This window comes from Arvicanthis niloticus, chromosome 13 (assembly GCF_011762505.2).
Source record: "Arvicanthis niloticus isolate mArvNil1 chromosome 13, mArvNil1.pat.X, whole genome shotgun sequence".
NCBI classification, from domain to species: Eukaryota; Metazoa; Chordata; class Mammalia; order Rodentia; family Muridae; genus Arvicanthis; species Arvicanthis niloticus.
Genome location: NC_047670.1, coordinates 65,044,036 through 65,069,235, shown reverse-complemented (window position 1 = coordinate 65,069,235; position 25,200 = coordinate 65,044,036). Strand labels below are relative to the sequence as shown.

The 25,200-nt window shown below is 38.3% G+C and overlaps 1 protein-coding gene across 1 annotated transcript in view; it reads left to right on the top strand.

Annotated features, from left to right (window-relative positions):
• Positions 1 to 24,999, top strand: part of Cpne8 (copine 8) — a 168,312-nt gene extending 143,313 nt beyond the window's left edge. The window contains 6 exon segments of the mRNA XM_034516519.2: positions 3,386 to 3,513; positions 11,028 to 11,059; positions 11,062 to 11,129; positions 12,633 to 12,690; positions 16,317 to 16,390; positions 24,665 to 24,999. Of these exon segments, the coding sequence (XP_034372410.1) occupies positions 3,386 to 3,513; positions 11,028 to 11,059; positions 11,062 to 11,129; positions 12,633 to 12,690; positions 16,317 to 16,390; positions 24,665 to 24,853 (549 nt within the window). The 3' untranslated portion in view covers positions 24,854 to 24,999.
• The last annotated feature ends 201 nt before the right edge of the window (positions 25,000 to 25,200 follow it).

Sequence of the window (25,200 nt, the reverse complement as noted above, 5' to 3'; positions counted from 1 at the left end):
GATTGGCCTGGCTTTGTGAAGGTCTTCTGCTGGCAATTACAGGTGCCCAGCTGCCGTGAGTTCAGGAGTGTAGTGGTCCTTTTATGTCCAGAGAATACTATCTTGCAGAAGTCCTCCCCCACACCCCAAACTCTGGCTCTTAAAATCTTTCAACCCCTCTTCTGTGTGGTTACCTTAGTCTTTGGGGAAGGATATTTGATATAAATGTCTCCTCAGGACTGAACCATCTCCGGTTATTTATTCTCTGCACTTTGACCAGTAGACAGCCCCTGTATCAACCACTATCCAGTGTGGGGTTGGAGGGAGGCACAGGGAGAAGCTTCTCTAATGAGGGCTGAGAGCTGCACTAGTTTGTGGGTATAAAGGAAATTGTTTTGAAGGAAATTTAATATTATATCTATTTAACCAAATAATGGTAGTAAGCCCCCTCCAAGGGCCTGTGGCCTTTCCAGGTATGGACCACCTTTGTAGAATCAGGTATGAGATTCCCACCTGTAAAGTGGGCCTTATAACCAATCAAAAAGCAGGTGGTTACATCCATAAGTGTAATACCACCATTACATCAATGGGCACATCTTATCAGGTTCATTGTTACTATATAGCTTGCAGAGTTCACAGCCAGATAGTAGTGGGAGGTTGTGCATGTGCTTTCTGATATAAAACAAAACAAAAACAAAATCCTATGCTAACCTAAAGAGTCAACGTTAGCTTCTCCATATCAGAGAGCCTGTGTAGCATTGGTTTTCTGGGTGGTATTTTGAAGTTAGCTTTGTTTGCTTGTCTATTTTTCATTTTTGTACTGGCCACTTTTCTGTTTCTGTGAGAAGACAACATGACCCAGACAAGTTAGAGAAGAAGAGATTTATTGGGAGCATACATACAGCTCCAGAGGGACAGGAGTCCATCACAATATCATGATGGGGAGGCATGGCAACAGGCAGGTATCATGCTGTAGCAGCTCCCATCTTAAACCATAAACAGAAAGCAGAGACCACAAAATGAGAATAGCATGTGGCTTTTAAACCTCAAATCCTACCTCTAGTGACCTACTTCCAGCATCGAGGCCATGCCTCTGAAGCCTACCCAAACAGCGCCACCAATGGCGGACTGAGAATTTGAGTATATGAGCCTATGGGGGACATTTTTACTCAAACCATTGCAGTTTTAAAATATTGTGTAAGTGCTAATCAATTCAAATATTAAATATATAAAACTGAAAGGGAAGAGTGAGAATAAATCCCTTGTTCCTAAATAACAAGATTGAAGGTGTTAATCACATCAGGCTTAGTTTCTAAGCTCCCAATATTTGCAAAATATTGGCTGTGTCATAAATGGTGACATGAAGGGATTAAGGGATCAAGTCCTCAAGTCAGACTTCTTAGAGTAATGGTTTATATCTCTCTTGCATTGTGAGACCTTGGATGAGCTAACAACCCAGTGTTTCCATTTCTTTATGTATTAAGTAGAACATCATGCTACTGACCATTTTACCTATTAAAGTCTTATACCCTGACCCTTCAGTATGTAGAATTAAATAAACCTCAGTTGTAAATGATCATTTATCGTGATCGTCTAGGGAATGAGCATGAATATTAGAATTACTGATGTTTAAATATGTTTAAATTATTGATGTTTAAAATTATGGTCACTGTCTGCAATTTTATGTATACCTCACTTCCAGAGGTGAAGCTAAATCGTCCTTACCCTGAGAAAACTGTTCTTTCGTGGCTCAGGCTTGGCAGATAGGGTAGAGAGAAAGTGTGCTGAGGCTACTGAGCCTTTGTCCTTCTCTCTTTGGTTAGTCACCCTGGGGAAGTTGGCTGCCATGTCACTGGAAACCCTATGGCACATCCATTTGCTGTTTTAGAGTAAAAAAGCTCATGTCAGGCTTTTCGATGACTACAAGTCACACCGGCATCTTAACTTGACACAACATCGTGTACTGTCCTGCTACAGAACAGCTTACCACAGCTGTTCTGGAATTCCTACTTATATAAGAGACAGTGTAGATTACTGATTGATGCCAAGATAGAAAGGGACAAATGTCGAAATTTTTAATCCCAATCCAGAATTTCTACGCCAGTTAAAAGACACACACAAGCATTATATTTGCAATAAGCCTCAATCAGCACAAGAACTGGGCAGATATCTATCCTCCAGGCTACGATATCTATTTCCCAGCCAATCGTCCCATTATATAATTTGCCATGTTTCCTCCGGACTGCTCTTAGCCCACCCATATGTCCATGCTTTCATGGCTCACCTAACCTGTGGTGGCTTTCTCCTTTGTTCACCTTCTTCTCCCCCTTGTGGTTTTCCTCTGACCCCAAGCCTGGGAACTCTAAACCCTGCCTATATCTCTTTTATCCCAGCTATTGGCTGTCGGTATCTTTATTCACCAATCAGAAATAACTTGGGGGCAAAGCCACATAGCATCATGTGGGACTCCCTCATCTCTGGGACAACCAGGTCTTGGGGCTGTGCACTTGGCATTACAATACATAGCAAAAGACCAAACCTCAACAGGCAAAGCACTAGAAACAACCCAATAGATAAGAAATCAGTAATTAACATGGTCTTACTTGAAGAACTTGTGAAATGTGGACCAGGAATTAACTTTGACATTGCCTGGGCATAGGTGGTGTGAGGAAGGAAGAATGTAGTCTTTATATAGACACCGTTCCCAGAATAAGGATTTATAACTAGCTAGCTCCATTCACTTCAACTACATGGGCATCCTCTTTGGATCTGTCTCTTAATTTTCTTGTTTTTCTATTTCTCACTTCAAGTTATATTTCTTATGACCCTTACTCCAGGCATAGCAAGGTGGCTGTGGCCTGAAAACTGTGTACATAGCAAATATTTTGCTTTTTTCCGCTTTTCAAGGGAAACAGAATTGATTTTTTCAGATTGTAATACACGATTACTACCTGTATTAAATTGGGAAAATGTACACTGTGTTAAGGATATGGAGTGAAAAACCACTAAATACCAAACCACCTAGAGATAAATGCAATTATCATTAGTTTTCTCCTTTATAGATTTTTAAATGAAGTCTCTATACGTGCACAAACTTACGTGGAATTGAGATACCTTTGATTTTAAAATGTCTAATGTGCTTCTCGGGTCATTTTGAATTTCTACACCCTCTCCTTCCCAAATTGTATATATACATTTTTTAGATCATAATATTATGATCTGTGTAATATTGACTGTTGGCTAGTTAATTCACCAGTGTGTGTGTGTGGGGGGGTGCTACTATAAAACTTTAAGTTCAAATTCTCTTCTCCACATCATTGTGTTTATCTTTTTAGCTGGTTTTCATATAGACTAATTGTTTCTTTTTGTTGTTGTTTACTTATTTTTGTACATAACTTTCTACAAGAATGGTAACCCTCAGAATCCTTATTGCGATGGCATCGAAGGTGTCATGGAAGCTTATTACAGAAGTCTGAAGTCTGTGCAGTTGTATGGGCCAACCAACTTTGCTCCTGTAATAAACCACGTAGCAAGGTAAGTAGAGAGCAGGACAGGTGTTTGTGCTGGTGCAGGCTGATGTACTGGATTGTGCTGAAACCACCCCAACGCTACATCAGAATTCCAGGATCCACGGGCCTACTGCTCTTTACCTCTGAGAAGGTTAAGAAGTAGATGCATGGTGGTCACCGCCAAGTAATCAACAATGCTTTACAGGGAACTTTACATCAGTTTATTTTTTAATTATTTATTTATTTGCCTATTTGTTTACATTCTAATTGTTGCCCTTCCCTCTCAGTCTCCTGTCTCGAATTTCTTCCCCAATCTCCATTCCACCACTGAGAGGGCAGTCCTCCCCCATATTACCCTACCCTAGAGCATCAAGTCTTTGCAGGATTAGGCACATCCTCTCCTACTGAGGGCATGGCAGCCCTCTGCTACCTATGTGTCAGGGTCCTCAGATCAGCCCATGTATGCTCTTTGGTTGGTGGCTCTTTTCTGGGAGCTCCCAGGGGCCCAGGTTGGTTGACACTGTTGGTCTTCCTATGGGGTTGCCATCGTTTTGAGGGCCTTCGATTCTTCCTCTAACTCTTCCACAAGGGTCCCCGACCTCTGTCCAATGTATGTTTGTGGATATCTGCATCTTTCTCAGTCATCTGCTGAGTAGATCTTAGAGGACTGCTATGCTAGCCTCCTGTCTGCAAGCATAATATAGCATCATTAATAGTGTGAGGGATTGGTGCTTGCTGATAGGATGGGTCTCAAAATGGGTCTGTCACTGGTCAGCCAATCCTTCAGTCTCTGCTTCATCTTTTCCCCTACATTTCTTTTAGGAAGGACCAATTTTGGGTCAAAATTTATAAGTGGGTTGGTGTTCCCATCCATCCACTAGGGGTCCTGTCTGGCTAATGGATGTGGTCTTTTCAGGTTCCATATCCCCACTGTTGGGCATTTCTGCTAAGGTCACCTGCATTGACTCCTGGGAGCCTACCTTATCCAGAGTCTCTGGGACTACCTAGAGAATCTCCCATCCCCCCCAGCAGCTACATAGTTCTTATTCTCCTGGCCCTCTGAAACTCTCTCCTGTCTCTCCCTCTGATCTTGCCTGATCCTACCCCATTGTTCCCCTAGCCCTCCCCTCCCCAGTCAGGAGAGGATCCCTCCCTCCCTCTACCTCAGGAGAAGTATGCACAAGGTTATGTTAGGACCTATCCTTTCCAACCAAAGAAAGTGTTTTCTTTGAAAATAATACATGAGCACAAACACATTGATGGCAATCTTAAATTGTCTAACTGATTCATATCAATGTCATGTCCTGTGGTGGCATAAAAATGATGAGACACTCCCATTAAGACAAGTGCTTTCTTTCTGAGATATATGGGGCATGTTCTTTCAACCTCTCTGATGTTAATGCAGAAGCTAATTTTATAAATTCCCAGTACTCTCCTGGTATATAGTACACGTTACTGAAAGAAGAGTTTGCTTATGACAGACTGCCCATTCTGGGAAAAAAAAAAATGTTAAAACATAAACTCTATTTATACGTATTGATGTTTCATTAGCACAGAAATGAATTAGATATCGCTTTCCAAATCCCTAAAAATTCCCTGAACATTTGGTTTTTCACTTTCCTCCCCATTACGTGTGACCAGAAGTTTGGTGTGTTTCACTTTACATGGGATGTGGAAAAATACACAAAAAGTATCTCAGCAGTCAGAGTTGATCTCAGACTGACAAAAGACATATGAGGTCACTTCTCTACGGCGACTCTTTGCCTTGGGCTTCTCGAATATCTCCTTCAATGATTTCTGTTAAAGTAAGAAAAACACATTTCATCCTTATTTGTTCATAACAACACCGATTTTTAATGACAATGGCACTTCATTTTTACCCTCTTTTCTCTCTGTTTCTCCATGGTGTTCTGCTCCCAAGTCATTCATGTCTCAATCAACTACTTGGTCATTGTTTATCATTTGATATTTATATTGACTTACCAGGTTGCATGTAGGATAAATGTCTCATTTTAAATCAGTCTAGTGTATTGATGGCTGCCGAGAGAAACAGGATCAAAAACATATTGACGAAAAAAATTTTAATTAATTCCGTAACACTACCACGCACATCAGTTTTTTAATAAAAGAAACACAGAAGAAGAATGACGGAATTTATTTTATATGGATTCAAGCCCACGGTTATAAATATACTAATCAGTACTTATGAATCATTTCTGTTTTTTTTTTCCTGGTGATATAAAAGTTAAATTTAGATATAAAAAAATGTATATGCTTCTCCACTTCTATTTAAAGCACAGTATTGAACTAGGGAGATATAATGTGCTTGCTATGCATGTATGTGGACATGAATTCTAATCTCTAGAACCATGATTTATGTCTGCAACCCCAGTGCTAAGGGAGGGATGGAGAGACAAGAGGATACTTAGGGTCCATTGGCCAGCATCCTAACTAAATCAGTGAACTCTAGGCTCGGTGAGAGAGCCTGTGTCAAATAATACTTGTGCCAAATGATTTAGACGACACTTGACATCAGTCCCTGGCCTCCAGTTCACTCCCACAGGTGAGAGCACTGCACTCACACGTACACCACACACATACAAAACAAAATGAGACAGAGTAATGTTAAACACAATAAAACAACAAATCTACAGTCTCTACAGCAAGTATTGCCATTCTGTGTTGCTCGACACTTTCCAAATCTCAAATATAGAAGTAACTGTTAGCTAAAGCTTTCAGCTCCTTTATTTCAAAAAATTTTTAAAAAGCCACTATCTATCTAATATTCTTAAAATGGGAGAAAACAGCTAAAGATGGCTTTTTATGACCTTTCTTTCCAGGACAGTAGGAAGTTCTATCTCATCACCTTTTAATATAAATACCTGAAATAAATGCTTTTCTCATTTTCTTTACCTTTAAAATGATGTTTAATTTTAGTTCTGATATTTTATTAAGATAGGAAATTTCTGGCTGATCGAAAATCACTGTCCTAAAACTTCATCTGCTGAAAGACAAGACTGTTTGTTTCTTTGTTCAAAGCATCAGCATGGTTAACACGTGCAAATGCTAAGTGGTGGCTGCCATGGACTCAGCTGCTAGAGTCTAATACACATAAAGCCCTGTCTATATCCTCAGCACCCCATACATGGAGTATGGGGTACACGCATGTAATCTTAGATCTTGTGAGAGGAAGCAATAGTTTCAAAGTCTTAGGTAAAATCCGCAGGTGCATAGCCAGTTTGAGGCCAACAGAGACACATTTCACTGTGTCTCCAAATAACAGTGTCCGCCAGCTGATTTCTGATATGCTACTATCAGATGTTACCATTAAAGCCTATTTGTACCTAAGTCAGAGCAAATACATGTCCATATCTTGTCTGTTTTCTTGTTGCATTCTTGAGGAGTGTTTCCTGACGAGTGAAAGCTTGCCTGTTTATGATAATATCTACTGGCATTTTTAAGTCTTTTTGAGGATTAGCAGTTTTGTACACTTGCTCAGTTCTGGACTGATTTCTAGATATCAAACTGGCTTTGAGATAATAATGCGTTGTCAGAAACGTGAAGTAGGAAAACACAAAGAGTCAAATTCACCGTATTTGTGGTTCTGTATTCATTTGGTCACTTCAAATACCCTGCTTCCAGTTTGGTTCATACCCAGAGGTTTTTACTCCATATGGTTCAAGGACTGTTTCAAACACCATAAAAATGCATCTCAACGTCTTTTGATGCCCATGTCTATCTAAATAAAAGCATCTTAGCCTGACATCAGAAGGCCCCAGTGTCTAGCTACCACCCTACTTGTCTAGCCTGGTTTCCATAACAGAGAACTATTGCCATGACAGGACATCTTGGTCTGCCATGTCCCCACACTTGTTCATAGTGAATATTAGTGTAACCTGGCTCCATTCTCAATCTTGCATCATTCATTTTGTTTGTTTGTTTGTTTGTTTGTATTTAACAGTGAGAAGATTCCAGGATCTAGATAATCAGTTTAAATTAACTTTTAACTTGTTAGAGGCTGACATTTTTATTTTGGGAGTTTCTGTAATTAATTTCAAAATCATTTGAGAAATTCATTATGCCTGATCCTGTCCATCTGTGTGAATAGACAGTGAAATTATAGTGAATCAGAAGTCATTGCTGAGGCTATGACATCTCTGGCAGTAATCTGTGTGCCTTTGCACACATTGATATTTTTCTTTTTCACTGTAGTTCCAGTAGGTACCATCGCTGCTGTTATTCTTAGGTTTGTTTTTTTTTTTTTAATTTTTGTTCTTCTGGCAGATACAACATAAATGTGTAAAGTGACCATTTATGTGGACTAAAACCCTAACCACAATGACCAAACCCAAAGTCATGTGTTGCTATATCTTGTACCTTTGACTTCTTTAATCTCTGCCATGGGGGTTAAAAACATGCAGAAGGCTGGAAAGGTTGCTCAGTGGTTAGAACATTGGCTGGTCTTCCAGAAGACATGGGTTTGATGCCTATCATGTACATGGCAGCTTACAGCCATCTCTAAAACTAGTCCCAATAGAGATGATGCCATTGTTGGTACCAGTGCATAGATACACATACAGGCAAAACATCCATATACGATAGATAGATAGATAGATAGATAGATAGATAGATAGATAGATAGATAGATCGAACAAAGAACAAACACAGATGGAAACAAAACACACTTCCCCATTTTTGCAGGGTATCCTGCTCAACTCATCACAGAGGCAGTTTGGGATGGCAACTTTGTAACATAGAGTTTTCTCATTTTATTGATGAAATGTTTAAATGTGTGTCTGCCTTTACTCAATATTAAGCAGAGGCACAATCTTATTTAAATGAAAATGCCTGAGTCGATTTCTTGTCTTTTCTTCATGCCTGCTGTGTTCCTGTGTGCTAATGAAATGCTAGACAAATACTTCCCAAATCTGAGTGAGCTGTTTCTGAACTATTATGCAAAATGCACTTGGAACCGGGAGAGAAACTTCAGATGAACATATTTAAATCCTGCAACTCTGACAAAGTTAACTTTTCTCTCAGATTTATCATAGTAATATTAACATATAAATTATAGATTGGCCACACTCCAGAGCAGGTAGCGATATGGCTTTACTAAAGGTTTTAATTATTCAGTTCACTGAAGGCTCCATTAGGAAGGAAACTTCTGTAATATGATTTGATCTACAAGCCCATGAAAGGAGCCTGGAGTGTGGGCCACCAGAAACTTCCTTCTTCATACCTCCTGCAATGTATTAACTATTTTTATCCTAAGTGTTTAATATTTTTACAAAGAGGATACAATGAAAATATTTTTTGTAGTATGAGATTGATTTTGTCTGAAATTTAGACTTACTCTCCAAATAAAGACGCAATTATAGGGCAAATGACGTAGAACTAGAGCAGATTCAAAACATTGGTTTTCAATTAATATTTTAATTAAGCACTAGAGTAAATTGGTCAGCTCTTATATAAAATGCAATTTCTAATAATTTTAAGTATAACAAGCCTTCCAAACATACATATTCTTTAATAGCGTTAATTATGAAGTGTTGAATTTTTCTAAGTATTGTAAACAGCTAGGTTTCTGTGACCTTGAAGATGAATGACAATCTACAGAGACAATTTAGGTTTGCTGTGGTCTGCTCCAGTCTCTGTCCCCCTCTCCCTCTCTCCACATACTGAACACAGCCTCTCTGCTGAGTGAGTTAAAGGCTGCTAAGCCATTCAAAGTGGGAGTTTACATTCTCGAAACCCCACTTCTGTAACGGGCTAGAAATCTTCCATTGTTCATGGCTTTGATTTGTCTAGAATAGAATAAAGTGTTCCTATTCCTATTTCCATTACATCATGTCTCACATTAATCACACAAAATATAAAACGCTGCATTGACTGGAGTTGGTAATAGACGCTCTACATTTTTATTAAAGATATGACTGTTCAGATATTAAATACTGAATTCTAGCTGGAAAACTGTAAGATTGCAGGTTTTTTGTTTTGTTTTGTTTTTAAGCAGAAAGGATACCAGGTTTCTCTGTTTGGGATTGGTCCCCATTGATTGTATTCATGTGGAATCCTTGGTGTTCCTGGTCAGTGGCTTCTACCAGTGTCTGTGAATGAGCCCTGACATTTATCTTATCAATAGCATGCGTATATGCTAGTTTCATTTGTACCTAAGAAACTTGCAAATATTCTTATTCATACGATTTCCAGATCAACTCCAATATGATATATTGTTTGCACCCAAGCTGCTCAAGCAGGATCAGTTAAGGTCTGTTATGGTGGGATCAATTCCCCACTCTATAATTTTTAAATCATTATTTTTCTGTGGTTCAGTTAATTTTTTTTTAGAGATGCAGGCCAAGGTCATCTTGTTTCCTTCCCTGTCTCCTATGAGCTATGTAAGACTCACTCATTACTAGATATGAACTAGTTTATGTGGCCAGCTCTAGTCCAGTGAGAGAACCAGCATGCACGCTTACACACATGCACACATGTACACATGCACACATGCACACATAGACACATAAACACATATATGCACTTGTGCACACATGTACACACACACGCACACTTAGAACTGTGGATATATTTTCTATTTGACTTTTATTGAGGCAAAGGCCGTGTAACATATAAAAGGACTGTTTCAGTGTGTACGGGGTCCATGGCATTTAATATAGTTGCAGTGATATGCACCATTACCTTTGTGAAGTTCAAATTAATAATTTAAACCATTACTTAATTTACAAAATGCTGTTATATACTGAGTGCCATGCATGTAAATAATACATATAATAAGAAATGCTAGCCTACTAAATATTACTGTAAAAAAATTTCAAGAAAATCAAGTTCTGATGACTTAATTTTTGAAGAGCTTACACAATTATAAATTGCTGTCAGAATAGGTCTCTTTAAAACCTATATCTAAATGTTATTTACAAGAAAGAAAGAAAGAAAGAAAGAAAGAAAAAGTCAGACCAAGACAACTCCATTCTAGTAAACTTTGTTAGTGAAACCACTTTTTTTTTTTTTTTTTTTTTTTGTTAAACAGTTTTAAATTTTATTGACCTCCCAATTTTTTAAAAAAGTTAAAGGTCACGCCTCTAAGTTGATGTCCTATGTACAAATTGAGCAGAATGAGTATGAAGAGATACAAATTAGTCATGCCAAAAAGATTGACTAGAGCACAGAGTCATCTTCATAAATACATATAAAATTTTTATGATGATAGAGGGGATTGCCAGGTTTTCTGAGACACTTTCCAAAGTTATTCAAGGCACAAAATATACACAAAATATATACAAAAAAAGTAAAGCCACTTCTAGGCAGCTAAATAGTTCTGTGTCCTGGCAGGCACCAACACTGCAGTTTATCAGGTTGGTCATTTCAGAAAATTATGTACTTAAGTTTTTGTATCAGAAGCTTCTGGCATATGCATAAATATTTTGTCCTTAGTAGAAGGCTCGCATGGCCAAGCCAGCCACGCACATCTGGAGGTCCTCATGTTCCACACGCTGTTTTTACCTTCCTGTTGTTTTTCAGATACGCATCCTCTGTAAAAGATGGCTCCCAGTATTTGTGCTCCTCATTGTGACAGACGGTGTCATCTCAGATATGGCTCAAACTAAAGAATCCATAGTTAATGTGAGTAAGACCAGCGCCTCTGGCTTCGTGACCGCACGGTACCACTTGGGTTGAGAATGAAATCTGTTTTAGTTGACTTCATGGAGAAACAGAATGGCCACAACCATTGCCAATGATGCCATTCTTAACTTATCCAGAAACAACCCCACACTGCACCAGTGTTGCATGAGGACCAGAGAGGAGGGATTACGATCACTAATAAGATTTATTTGGTTTTTAAGCAATAGACTGGTTTATACACTCATGCACACTCATAGACTAGGAACTACCATGTCCTATCATTCCAGCTCCGTGGAAATGATATTAGACAGTCTTTCCTTCTACACTTGGTTTAAAGTCATCCTGTTCATTACAATCCCAGTTGTGTTTTGTTCATTAGTGATGTTATTATCTCCTTTTGAAAATTACCTATAAAATTTATGCTTACCAGATGATGATCTACTAAATTCTATCAGTTTACCAATCTTTTCTATGCCTAAGATTGGCATTGTTTGGAATAGAGTAATGTTTTATTAGAAGTGATTTGAATAGATGAGTTGCTTGTCAGACCTCACAGTTTCAGTAACAGAGGAATATTAGTTATTTAGTAGGAGAAAGATATTACATATTTTTCTACATGAGCACATGTAGGGAATACTTTTTTGCCTACACTTATGTTGACTTTTTTTTTCCTTTCTAGTTAGTGCTATAAGTTTGCACCTTAGTGTCCTGGCTTAAATAATTCATAATTAGCTAAAAAAGAGACACAGCACTAAGAAAGAGTTGTCTTTAGTTCATCGACTTCCCAGCACACGATGCTCCCTCTTGTGTGTAGCATGCATCTGTGACTGATTCTAAGTGTTGGATTTTTTAAGAATAACGTTTATATTTATTTATTTTTTGTATATGTGCATGTATATGGGCAGGCATATACAGTGCACATGTGGAGGTTAGATGACAACTTGAAGAAGTCAGGTCTCTCCTTCTATCATATGAGTCCTTGGGTTCATGAGTCCATTGGGTTTGTAGTAAGAGCCTTTACAACTGAGCCATCTTCCCAGTCCCATCTTATGACCTTAAATAGAATATAATTTAAGTACTTTAGATGATGAAAACCATGTTCTAACATCAAATCTCAACAGCTCATAGATATTTAATGCATAAATGAGTAATGTTAAACATAGCTTAGTTGCCATTTGTTTGCTCTCACTAATTCAGTGTAAGAGTTAGTTCTGATAATAATTAGCTATGATAATTACCTCACATAACAATTTGGATATGTTATTAAGAACTGTCTTAATGAACATCTGTGAAAATGTCAGAAAATCAGGAAATGATTTTCTTTCTTTTTTTTTTTTTTTTTAAGTTTAAAAAAAAAAAGTTATTGGGATTTCAAGGACTTGCAAAAGTAAAAATAGCCAGATTCAAAGTCTGCAGAAATGTTTATATGCATTTTTTCTTCTTTTTTTCCCCTTAAGAACTAAATGTCTTAATTGAAATCTAATTGTGGTTTTCTTCCTAAAGGCCTCAAAGCTTCCCATGTCAATAATTATAGTTGGTGTTGGACCTGCAGAATTTGATGGTAAGTAGCAAGATTTCAGTGGTATTCTTGCTCCATTACACTTCCGTCAGCTTGACATGTGTAAAAGAGTATGATTGAGTTTATGTGTAATGTCCTTATAGGTATAAATATAGCCCACACACAAATTAAGAGACTGCCATTGGTTAAGACAGCTCCTGCTAGTTTATACATTAATTGAACATCCACTTCTGGCCTTTTATTAGAGTTTGTACCTCAAATTGCTGTATAAGACTGACAGAGAAATAAATTGAGATTTGGTTCCCAAGGCAAAGAACACTCTAGGAAGGCACATTTTGTGGGCAAGGAGTGTCGACAGCCTTTAAAGAACAGTAATAAATTAATGAATCGTTATATTGCGAGCGGAAATATTAACATACACACAATGTGCTGATTGAATGGGATTCCAGCCTCTGGCTAGTTGAGAGAATTATCTTTGTAAACACAGAGCTCCATCATGGGAAAGAATGAAATACAATGGCACGGGAACTGATCTGATTGCATGGATAATAGTGGACTGGCTGACTGAGGGCTCAGCTCCTCAAAGGCCAGCTAGGTAACAGCCTTTTATGTAGCTAGTGACCTGAGCAAACATCTTTAAAGAGGCTTTGTTACTGGTCGTCTGTCTAATTCCTTTTAGGGGACACCATTGAACTGTAGTTGATTGGCAACATTAAGATCTACATGGATGGTTAGTTGTATTTACTAACAGTGGCCATTTATTTAGCTTGAGACTTGGTCTTTCTGTTTCTAAAAGCCCAAGTCTTTTAGTCCCAACTGCTGCGGCATCAGCTACTTTTGCCCCTGGTCTTTCACATCTGTCCAACTGTGAACATAAGCCACATCTTTAGAGTTGCAAATGCTAAGGCATCCCTTCATGCTTTGGCTCATGGTAATCTGCATTGGCTACTGACGGCAGATTGTGAGTCTCAAGATCCATCAATTGCAAGCTAAAAGAGCTGATAGGTTCTCCTCTGGTACTTGTCACTCAGTCCTGTAATGGTTTACCACTCATGGGTGCATTGCAGTCTGCCAGGCCTGGTGGAAACCACATTGGTCAGCTTTTGAACTGTAAGAACCCATTATACTGATACAAGTGTGCAAAGCCACTGGTCCTTGCTGGTGTCGATTCCTGTCCAAGTCCTTTCATATAGATTGGCATTGTAGTCCTTGGGCACTACCCTCACTCCAAATCCAAAACTACTTATGTTCCCTATTTTTTTCTTTTTTTTCCCTTTTTTTAATTGGTTACAATATTTACATTTCAAATTTTATCCCCTTATCCCATCCCCCCTCCTTTTGCTTCTATGAGGGTGTGATTTTCCTGTTTCTATGATGTTGTTTCCGTTAACATAAATTGTCTCCTAAATTTCTAAATCCTTCCCTTTGTGTTATTAAATCACCTTCTTTTCTTTCTTTTTTTCCCTTTTTTTCCTTTTTTCTTTTTTTATCTTTTTTTAAAAATCGGGTATTATATTTACATTTCAGATTTATCCTCTTACCCCACTTCCTCCTACCACCCATGTTCCCTATTTTTTTCCCGGTGAATTTGTAGGGGCCTGGAGAATAAGTCATCATTTCTCTGCTCAATCTCCAGGACTAACTGAAGAAAAATATGGAGGAATTAGTTAGGCCAGTTTCAGTTTTGTTAACAGGAGTCCAGTAAAAATACATTTCAACCTGTAGATGGGGACAGATTTTCCATCGTTTGATGGCTCCAACTCTCTTCCTCAGCTGTCCCTGCTCTGAGAGACAGATGGCCCTTGGAGTCCAGCAACATTCTGGGGAGTAGTCATCATCGTGCCTCAAGGACACATGAGGGAAAGAATGTAGACAGAAAGGGACTTGGCTTCCCAGTAGACACCGCCAACTCCTAGAAATTGGAGTGCCATTATTCTCTGGAAAATGTAAGAATGGAGTTAGGGTTCTGCAACACCTAGTTTCTATTTTAGTATGGAAAAAGTTTCAATGAGATAGAGACATGTCCTGGCCAACTGTTTTTAAAGAGCTGATTATGTGGCTAGGATACAATACGTGCTTCACTGACATCCAAATATACATTTTGTGTGTGTGTGTGTGTGTGTGTGTGTGTGTGTGTGTGTGTGTGTGTGTGTCATACCCCATTTCCCTCACAATCTCTGGCCTGTAGAACAGGTAGTCAGAACACCTGAAGTTTGGGTGTGGCACCTCCATCTCTATCACCTTGCTTTTGTTGCTCTCTTTTATTTTAAAGCTTGTCTTTTTGTTCATACAGTCTACAATTTCAAACATGCCAAAGAGTGGGAGGTGATGTCCAAAACCTCTTCGGTATCCAAGATTATTCATTTTCTTTCCTGATGTAAATGAGGCAATAGAAATTGTAGAGGATAATAAAGGTGGGGTCTTTGTTGCCACCTAAGTCCCAGTCCCAGTCCCAGTTTTGAGTGAGGTGGGGGAGTTGGTACAATTCATGAACATAGGAGGGAGTACTTCATATAACCAGCAGTGGGCAATTAATTATATGTTGAAGTAATATGAAAATTGCAAAAGCCAGCCCAGATGATAGATACCAGGAAATACTTGTTTCAAGTATGTGAACATACCCAGGAATAAGGTACTGGCCTTATTATTGGTAGAACACACATTTTAGAAAATTAAAGCATATACTATGTATACAGGCAAATCTGTTCATCATAATTTCTAGTAATGCTTCAGCCAAAACATTGACTCAGGAACATATGTAGAAAGATAAATCAAAACCAATGTTTTCCAACCTAAATTCATTGCAGGGACTGAAGCAAGGAGTGCCGTTGAGGATGGGATTCTAGCTGAGTGGTGCTCTAATTTCTGGGATCTCTTTGGAGTCTGTTGGTTGTCCTGTGTGGGCAAAATGAATTTTCAGTAATAGAATTACACTTTAAGCCCAAGCCAGTTCACTCATACAATTAATTATTTAGAGAATTCTCACAGCAAACTTAATAAACTCTGGGAAATGTTTCTAATTACAGCATCAGACATCAGCAGCTGCTCTCTTTGGCCAGTCTTGGTGTATTTGTGAATCCCAGCTGTGGCAGCCAATGTTGAAATTACTCCCCAACTAACAGAATTATCATCCTTCACCTAAACCGTACTTTATTTGGAACCCGAATAAATGCCACTTCGTTTTTGCAGTAATCTATAAAGTAAAACGTGGGCAGTGTGGACTTGAAGTGTCAGCAAGAATGAGGTCCAACTTGAAGACAATAATTGTGGCTGTCTCTTAAATTAGAAAAAACATTAAAATTGATGAATTAGCACCACAAACCCATTCCGTCATTTAGGCATAAGCCCAGGTTTAGATGCTGTAGGATGGTAAACAGCATGGAAAAATTGAATCAGAGAGTGCTCCCCAATGAACTGACTCCTCTGACTTCCAGAGAGAGTCATTCACACTCATGGCTCTCTTTAGCTGTAGATGCTGTATTCCATCAAGCTGTTGGGAGAAAGTGGTTTAAAAAAAAATGAAGATTACAGCCACCTTCTTGTAACTTCACGGGATGTGCTATTGCACACATACATAGTGATTTCTTAGTTCACAGTTTTATTTCACTACATTGTGAAATAAATTACACAATTTATGTCACAATTAATGACTGTGTTTCATTTTCAAGCAATGGTTGAATTGGACGGAGATGATGTGAGAGTTTCTTCCAGAGGGAAATATGCTGAAAGAGACATTGTACAGGTAAGGATTTAAATAAACATTATCCGTTTATTCATTATTAACATTATTGCTATGGGTTGGTTTTGAAGAACCCATGTCTACCTGATATATAAAGAAGCAAATTAAATTGCAATTAGGAGTGCTAGGTTCTGTTAGTGTAGTTGGTTCCTTCTCTCTCTATGAGGGATATCTTAAGTAACAGTGATTAGAATCTATATGGAATTGCTTTTCCTTTGTCTCAGGTTCACTATATGTAAAGTGCAAGTATCAATAATTATCTTTCCTTAATCTACTCTTATGAGAAATTTTCATCATGATCTCTACTAAAACAGGAAGCTATAAATATATAGTCTTCCAGTAGATGGAACATCTAAAAACATTATATATATATATATATATATATATATATATATATATATATATATATTAATAAAACATTTAAAAATTATGACCATTGTTAGAATTTTCTCAGATTATGGTTGGAAAAATGAAAATGTGTGTTAATACTATATATATAAATGAGCTGTACTAAAATGTATTTATGATACATGGCATATAAATGAGATATTATTTACAAACTCTACATGTAGAAAATGCTTGAGAAAAATACTTAATTAAATACTGCCTGCTGTTTGGGGAGCAAGAAGAAGAAAACAATCAGTTAAAATTGTCACTGAAAGAAGGGATTTGATGCAACCAAATCTACACATGCTTTACTTAGAGTGTGTATCTTTTAAGATGAAAAAGAGGAGGAATTTTGTGACATATACCTTTTTAAGTAGCCAGTAGTCAAAAGTCTCAGTATCATTTAAGGACATGATATGAACATTTTATGGGAACAAATAATGGGCATCTATATTATTTGTAAATAATTTCCTATATGCTTACTCCTAATGTAACTACTGTAAAAAAAGAATAATTTGGCATCCTACAGAATTGGGTGCAAATTCTAACTTGTGATAACTTGGAAAAACTAAGTTTCTATGTTCTGAGTGATAAGCAGCCTTGTAAAGTGAAGTGAGACAATCTACATAAAATATGTTCCTGATGTACAGGAGTGCCAACAAAATTTAGGATGATTACGAGGAGAAAATGCCATAAGCTAATAAAAAAAAAAAGGATCATGGTGTCTCTTTGTGATAGAAAGCCTGCATGTTAAACTCTATTGAGCTTGATTTCCAGCAATACAATTCCAAAATAGTAATACTAATTATTAATAATACCAAATAGAAATGCTAGGGATTACAAATTACTCCTCTGAAATCAATAAAGTTACATCTTAACACAGAAACAATTTCACAATTATTGTTCTAAATATGAATAGATATAATTTAAACTTCTCTACAAGATGTAATGTAAAAAGCACAAACACATATAGGAAATGATTCAGCCAAAAGTATCTGAGGAAGAGGCCATAGGGATGCCATCTATTTACGTGTATCATGGTGCCCAGCTCCATAATTAGACACATAATTATCTACCTTAACCTCATAATCATAATTATTGGTCCAAGTTACTTTACTTTATCTAAATGCCCCACATAACATCCAGCTCACTCTTTTCCAAAAATCAAATCACTGAGAAGAAACTCAGATGCAAAGGGCTTCACGATGTGCTCTGTTGCCATGACAATGCTTCTTTATAAAATCAACAAGGGAATCTCATAGCTTGTTCCATCCAAATGACTGTTTAAGAGAAGTAACACATTATCCCTGAGGAATCAAGGTTGCTCACCTCACCAAAACTTCTTTTTAAAGGACCATTATGTTATGTTGTTACCACCCAACCATACTTATTGACATTTGTGAAAATAAGAACTGCCATGTCTCTGCATATACTGATGGCAAGGGGCCATATACTGACTGAGATTGGGCTAGATGGTCCATGAAATCACATGGGTCTTCTAGGCTCTTTTGTTATCTGTAGAGTCCAACCTCTTTTGTATTTGATTTTCTCTGAGGTTGTAGCATGCAGAACACTCTGTGACCCATTGGCCTAAGTTCATTCAGATACAAGTTAAAGTATATAGGGAAATCTTCTCTTCTTGAAAGTCCTAGTTTCTGAGGCAAGTCTATCATGACTGTGGCACTGGAATTTCCAGAGAATTCAAACATACCTGGAGAGACAGGGAAACACTTAATAATTGCCACATAAACCCCAAAAGGATGAAGGAATCTTAGAGATAACAGACCAGAAATTGGTGTGTACCACCGAATTAGAAGCCCATGGATGGAAACATCCTTTCTTACATCTCTGCCATAGATGTTCTCCATATTTTGCTGAAATATTTGTAGATTAATTATTTATATGGAAACATTCTTGAGTGTTGCAGACAGTACGATAATATTTTGTATCTTTCATTGTTCAAAATATATGTCTGAACAAGCCAGTAAAATAGCATTAGAAGACAAAATAAATGCTGTGTAGGTGCTGGTTTTCTTGCAATCTGTTTTACTTTTAAGCTAATCAAAGTTATTAAACATGTTACTAATAAGTCCTCAGGTCTCTCAGGTTGGAAAATGAAAGCTGTATCTTATAGAATGTAGCTGATATTCAGCAGGGGGTTGGAGGCAGTAGTTTGAGATTTTCTTATGTTGTCAGGTATTAACCAGCTTCTACATTTGTGCAGAATGATATTTGAGACTGTTACATGCTCTGTATGCTAGACAGGCTAAGACGGTCAGTATGTATTTCATAACTGACCCCTTGGTTAACATTACGACAGACACTTGATTACTGTATTTTTTCAGTATTAATCTCAGTTCAGTTACTTCTCGCTGGTAATCCCCAGGTAATGAGAAGCCAGGAAGTAGACAAGATCCTAAAAATGTCTCAGACAACTCTTTACAGGCCATCTGAGCTGCATAAACATCTATTTCCACAGCCTGACCTCAGTATTCCTCTTTTGCTAAACATACTCAAGACCATATTCTGTCACTGCAGCACATATTTTCCCGGTCCTTCCTTTTTGTCTTCCTTGTCATTTTTTACCTCGGTCACTTTTCACTGGTGCAGGCAAAAACCCTCTCCCTTGCATTGTGTTCCTCCCCCTTTCTTTCGCGCCACCCCCTTACATATAAAACAACTACTATCCAAGAGCGAGAGCTAAGTAAGCCACACAGAGTTATTTTGACTATAAATCAAGTTCTGATGCCAAGACTTGCCTTCTACTACAATATATCTCTCTACCTAATGTAAAATTCTAAAAATTATCAGCCATCTTTCCATATAACTATAGAACATGACATGTCAGAGTCAGCGCTAACAATGACTGGTGCTAGACACTATTTGGCCTTGCTAAGTTAAACTTTCTAAGCTTTGGTGTCCTTTTCGGTCAAATCAAAATAAGGATAAAACATTTGTGAGTTTAGGCAAGATATTATATTTATTTAATCCCTTAGCAGATAACATCTCATTGCTCGGTACCAGTACATTAATAACAGTGCAGGTACTTGGGAATTGTCATACTGGCACCATCTGATGGGAAGGCATTTGTGTGTCTTTATTTTATAGTATCCATGCCTTTATTTGACCATATTATGTATGATTATATACTATTCATCAGAAGACTTAATCTTGTATTCACAGTAAGCAAGATGAATGCTTATGGTGTTTATTTTCATAGGTCAGTATATCAAAGGATCTTTGCTGCGCTATGGCTTGGCCATTGCATTTAATGCAGTGCCATTCTTCCTGCCTGCGTATAGCTGCTGGCCAGCCTATCATTTCCTTTTTTTAAAAAAATTAAATTATATTTTCCATTAAAAGGAACATAATAGCCTTGAAGTCTTCAACTTGAAAACTCACTAATGGAGTTCTGCACTGTAGAGAAATCAAACACAGTTGAGTAAACAGCAACTAAAAGCCAATTTCCCCGAACACATTCAAATTTGTTTTCATAGATAGGCAAAAGCATCCATCAGAGCAGCCATGAAAAATGTCCTTTTACACCAAGGACATTACATAGGGGAAGAGTTGAAAGAAGACATAGAGCCCCACACATGCCGTGTCTTCTGCTGAGCAGAATACATCCACTGTATTTGCAGTATCAATACTTTAAGCCAGTGCACCGCAGATAGCACTTTCTTCCTCTTTTCCCTCTTCCTCTTCCTCTTCCTCCTCCTCCTCCTCCTCCTCCTCCTCCTCCTCCTCCTCCTCCTCCTCCTCTTCTTCTTCTTCTTCTTCTTCTTCTTCTTCTAATTCTTCTTCTTCTTCTTCTTCTTCTTCTTCTTCTTCTTCTTCTTCTTCTTCTCTGATCAAGGCTCAAAGCTTTAATGTTCAGCTCTCAATTTAAAGGGAAAGACCCCAACCCAAAACCCCTCCTGGTTTAAGCCAAAGATGGGTGGGATAATCCATAATTAGTTCTTGGTCATGGCCGGAGATATCTCAAGGCAAGCCCAGGGGCAGTTCTTCTTCTAAATTCAGCTAAGTGCAACTAAGGTGGGTAATTCCACCTAGATCCTATCACTTGGTCTGTTGTGGTAAACAAGGTCTCTCAGGCCTGCTCAAGGCTGGAGGAAGGGCACAATTCCCCCTGTTTTAGTTTATAAAGATAAGCAGCTGGATGGGGTACACGATTTCATCCCATCTAGGGTAAAGAGTGGCTGGGCAACCATGCCTGGCTTAGGTTGGCATCTATATTGCTCCAATATTACCTGTCCTCAAGGAAAACATACATAGCATTTTGATGTATGTCTCTGCCTTGGGTTTATAGGAGCTCAAGAACACTCTTACCCATCTTTGACTGACTGGCCATCATTGGCACACTCTTTCCCATATAGACCAAAGCCACATTCAGACCAAAGGACCTGTGAGCATGCACTCAATGTGATTCTTCATAGTGATGAATAACTGCCATGATGAATGGCTGGGCTTGTTGAGTGCGATCCTGTGTAGCACTTTCTTCCTAACATACCTGTTTAAGTGTCTAAGTTCAGAGATGATAGGGATTTATTTTATCTTATTATTTTTTTTAACCAAATGTCTCTAGCAGCAGTGTTCAGAAGTGAAAGATTAAATAACAGAATATTGGGTGGTAAAATGTCAGGGTCGGAGAATATGTGCAAAAAAACTAAAGGATATTTTTCCCTGAGAACTGTCAAGTTGATGTGACAAGAGGTAATGACAGTGGGGGAGTTGCTGGCATTTCTCTGCTCGCTGATAGTGTACCTGGCTCTGACTGCAAGATTGAAGAACAAATAGCCCTTAGGGAAACATTTAGATAATTCAGGATTAGCGAGCAGAAAGTTGTCAACTTTTTTCCTACTCTCAACATACTTCTGTGATGATTAAAAGCCTGTTGGTAACAACTATATTCTCTGACTGGGCTCCCCACTGGGGCTCAGGTGGCATGTCAAAGCATGTGACTGACTAACAACCTTGAGTTAGAAATGATGGACACCTCCTCCAGGGATAAAAATCCTTGGTTTATTGTGTTGTTGTTTCACTCATTGTTTATTAACAGGCTCAGAAGAGAAGATGAACTCTGGGTATTGTGATTTTTACTCTGATATTTCCAGAATAGAGCAAAATTCTCAAAAACAAGCTGAAGTAAAAGAGCCTAAGAAAATACAGAAGAAGCTGATACAAGACACATAAACCCGTTTGTTTGCATGCTCAGGAAAATACAAAACTGGAAGCCCCCAAAAATACAAAACTGAAAGCCAAAATATATATGGAAAGGACCTGTAGAGGGGTGTGTGTGTGTGTGTGTGTGTGTGTGTAATTATAAAAGTTAAAAGGATAAAATTAAAAGAAAAAAAGCCCTGGTATAATATTATGAAACAAAGAAAGAACCACCAAAGCTACCTTTGAGCTCCTGTCCTGTGGACCATCTACTGCTGGGCACGCAGCCTATTCTTAAGTATAGTTTGCTTCCCCAGTGAGACTCCCTTGGGGAAAACAAATTTTTTGCTTGCAAGTGGTTATCAATTGAGGATAGCTTCTAGGTTAAGGATGGAAACCTTTGTCCATGTCTCCTTTCTGCTCTAGGACACCTGGTGTAAGCCCATGCAAGCCCCATGCATGTGTCTGCAGCCCCTACGAGTTCATGAGGAGAGGTGGGTAGGAATGAGGAAGAGGAACAGAGGGAGAGAATACAGTAATCAGGAGACATTGTATGAGAACAAAGTACATTTTCAATAAAATAGAAGTAGGAAACCAACACCAATAGAGCATGTGGTGAATTAAGTTGCATGCAGATCTATACACAGACCACAAGTAGAACATGCATAAGAAAGCCCATGCTGATAAAAATGTATTTTTATCTTCAAAAAGAAAGAAAGAGAGCGAGAGAGAGAAAGAGAGAGAGAAAGTCTATCTTACAGTGCTTGCTAAAAAGGCTTAAAATTAAACTCTTTAGATTAAAATTAAACTCTTAAAATTAAACTGATCTAGATTAAGTGAGAGAAAAAGAATTTATCTTGTTACTTTGCACCTCTATGTTTTTTTTTACAGTGTCATCTTGTCTTTAGTGAAGTAATGTGACTTCACAAAAGTCTTGCCCTCTTATTCTCTCCTCACCTGAAGTACTTACTGTGAGCTTTCTCTCTTGTCCTGGCTCATCCTTCCATGGGGAGCAATCCCTTCTGCCTATCATATGTCTGGAAGCTGAGGAAAAGACTTTAGGAGAATGGAGCAAAAGCGATTATCTTCACTCCATCAAAACTACACCTGCTATTTAGTTTCCTATATGTTTAACTTGTTTGCCTCATAGCAGCTGGGTTATTTTAAGTGTACAAATAACAGTCTTATTCTTGAAGTACATTTTGAATAATGGCTTCCACCCAAAGCAAGTTTTCACAATAAGTTTGTCACAGTCACATTGCAATATGAGAAGGGAACGTTCTTGGTCTCTCCGAAAGAAAGACGTTTATATAAACTTTCCAATCCTACAGGCAGAAATTATTCTACATCCTAAATTAATGTCTTCCCTCTTTCCTTTATTTCAAGGCCAAATGATTGATGTGCTAATAAACTAGCCACATCCTGAATTATTTCAATCACTTCCAAGTTGCTTCAAGAATTATTCCCTATAGAGAAGTCGAACTGTTATGCTCTGCAATGCCGTGTTTATTAACTAAGTTGCCGTTCCAAATGACAATGGGCCCAGACAGTCCCTTGGCAGAGCACACTGGGTAGAGCTGATAAGGACTGCTGTGTAATTGCTAGATAAAGTCAAAGCAATGACATTTAAATATGAAAATAATTATAACATTTTAGTAAGAACCATTCCAACATCTCACGCTGAGATCTTTTGCTTTCACAAATAACACATATATAACAAGCCACGTGTGAGTGTGCTGCCTCTGTGTACTGGGGTCCAAGTTCCCACCACAGGCACCATGTGTTTTTCCTATTTAGTACTCATGGTGTGATGTTCTCATAACAATTAAAAATAATGTCTTTAGGATTGCTTAATCGTGTGTGCTATTTTCTATGTGGAAAGGTGTAAGATTTTTCCATGTTCTACATTAGTTAACTTTTATATCAAAACTGCATTAAGCATGTACTAGCACAACTTGACAGGAAAATAAGCTTTCATAGAGGTTAAATGTCACCTGATGTTGGGCATCAGCTAGGAAGTGCCCCAAAGCAGGTCACAAGCGCAACAAGGAGAGAATTGCAACCCCTTTGCTAAACACAAATTATGAAGATCAGTGATTGATGTAATAGTCAGCTGTAGGAACAAATATATTTTAAAGGTAGGGTGTGTATCAATTGTACTGTTACTCTGGGCATTTGTGATTTGCTTTGTTGCTGTGACACAATACTCTGACACAAAGCAAGTATGAAGAGGAGGGGATTTATTTGATTTATAATTTCAGGTCACTTTCATCACTGATGGAAGTCAGGCCAGGAATCCAAGCAGGGATTCTGCTTGCTGGCTCAGTGTCTGGGTCGCTTAGCTAGCTTTCCCCTACAGCCTAGGAATGGTACCACCCACAGTGGGACGGGCCTACCTGCATCAATCATCAATTAAGAAATTCCTTTACAGACATGGCTGAGGGTCAATCTTATTTGGGCAATTCTTCATTTGAGACTACCTCAGGTGGCTTTAGGTTGAGTCAAGTTGGCAGCAGAAGCTGAATGCAAGGCAGGCATGGCAATGCACCGTCTGAAGCAGGAGGATCATGAGTTTGAGGCCACATTGGGCTATACAGTGAGACCCTGTCTCAAAAACCACTCATAAAAGTAAAATATTTTTACAAATTAACTATTTGCACATGCTGATTTTATGACTATTATATTAACAGCTGAATGAAGCTTGTGAAGTAATTTTCTTCTCTGTTCTAGTTTGTGCCATTCAGGGATTATATTGACAGAAGTGGAAACCACATACTCAGCATGGCTAGACTGGCCAAAGATGTCTTAGCTGAGATCCCTGAGCAGTTCCTCTCCTACATGAGAGCCAGAGGAATCAAGCCATCGCCGGCACCCCCGCCATACACCCCTCCCACACACGTGCTGCAGACGCAAATATGACCACATCCAGATGCTGACGCCCCTCACACGCCAGTCGGAACTGCTTGGCTCCTGGTGCTTTGCTCTGAACCAGGGAATGAGACTCTTTCTCAGTTTGGTTTCAGCAGAACTGGATAATGTGCTTTCTTGGATCCAAAATTAATTCTCTTCCTAAACCAAAACTGTAAATAGGGTTGTTGCATGAGCAACCGGGAAATTGTCTAAAATGCTTGAAGCAAAGTAGAGATGTCTTCTCTAATTTTCAACTATTTTTGTTTTGTTCTCGACAGAATAGTAAGTTTCCAATGTATTATTGGGAAAAAGCACAAGCTACATTTTTAACACAGATGTTGTCCTTGACTGTTGCA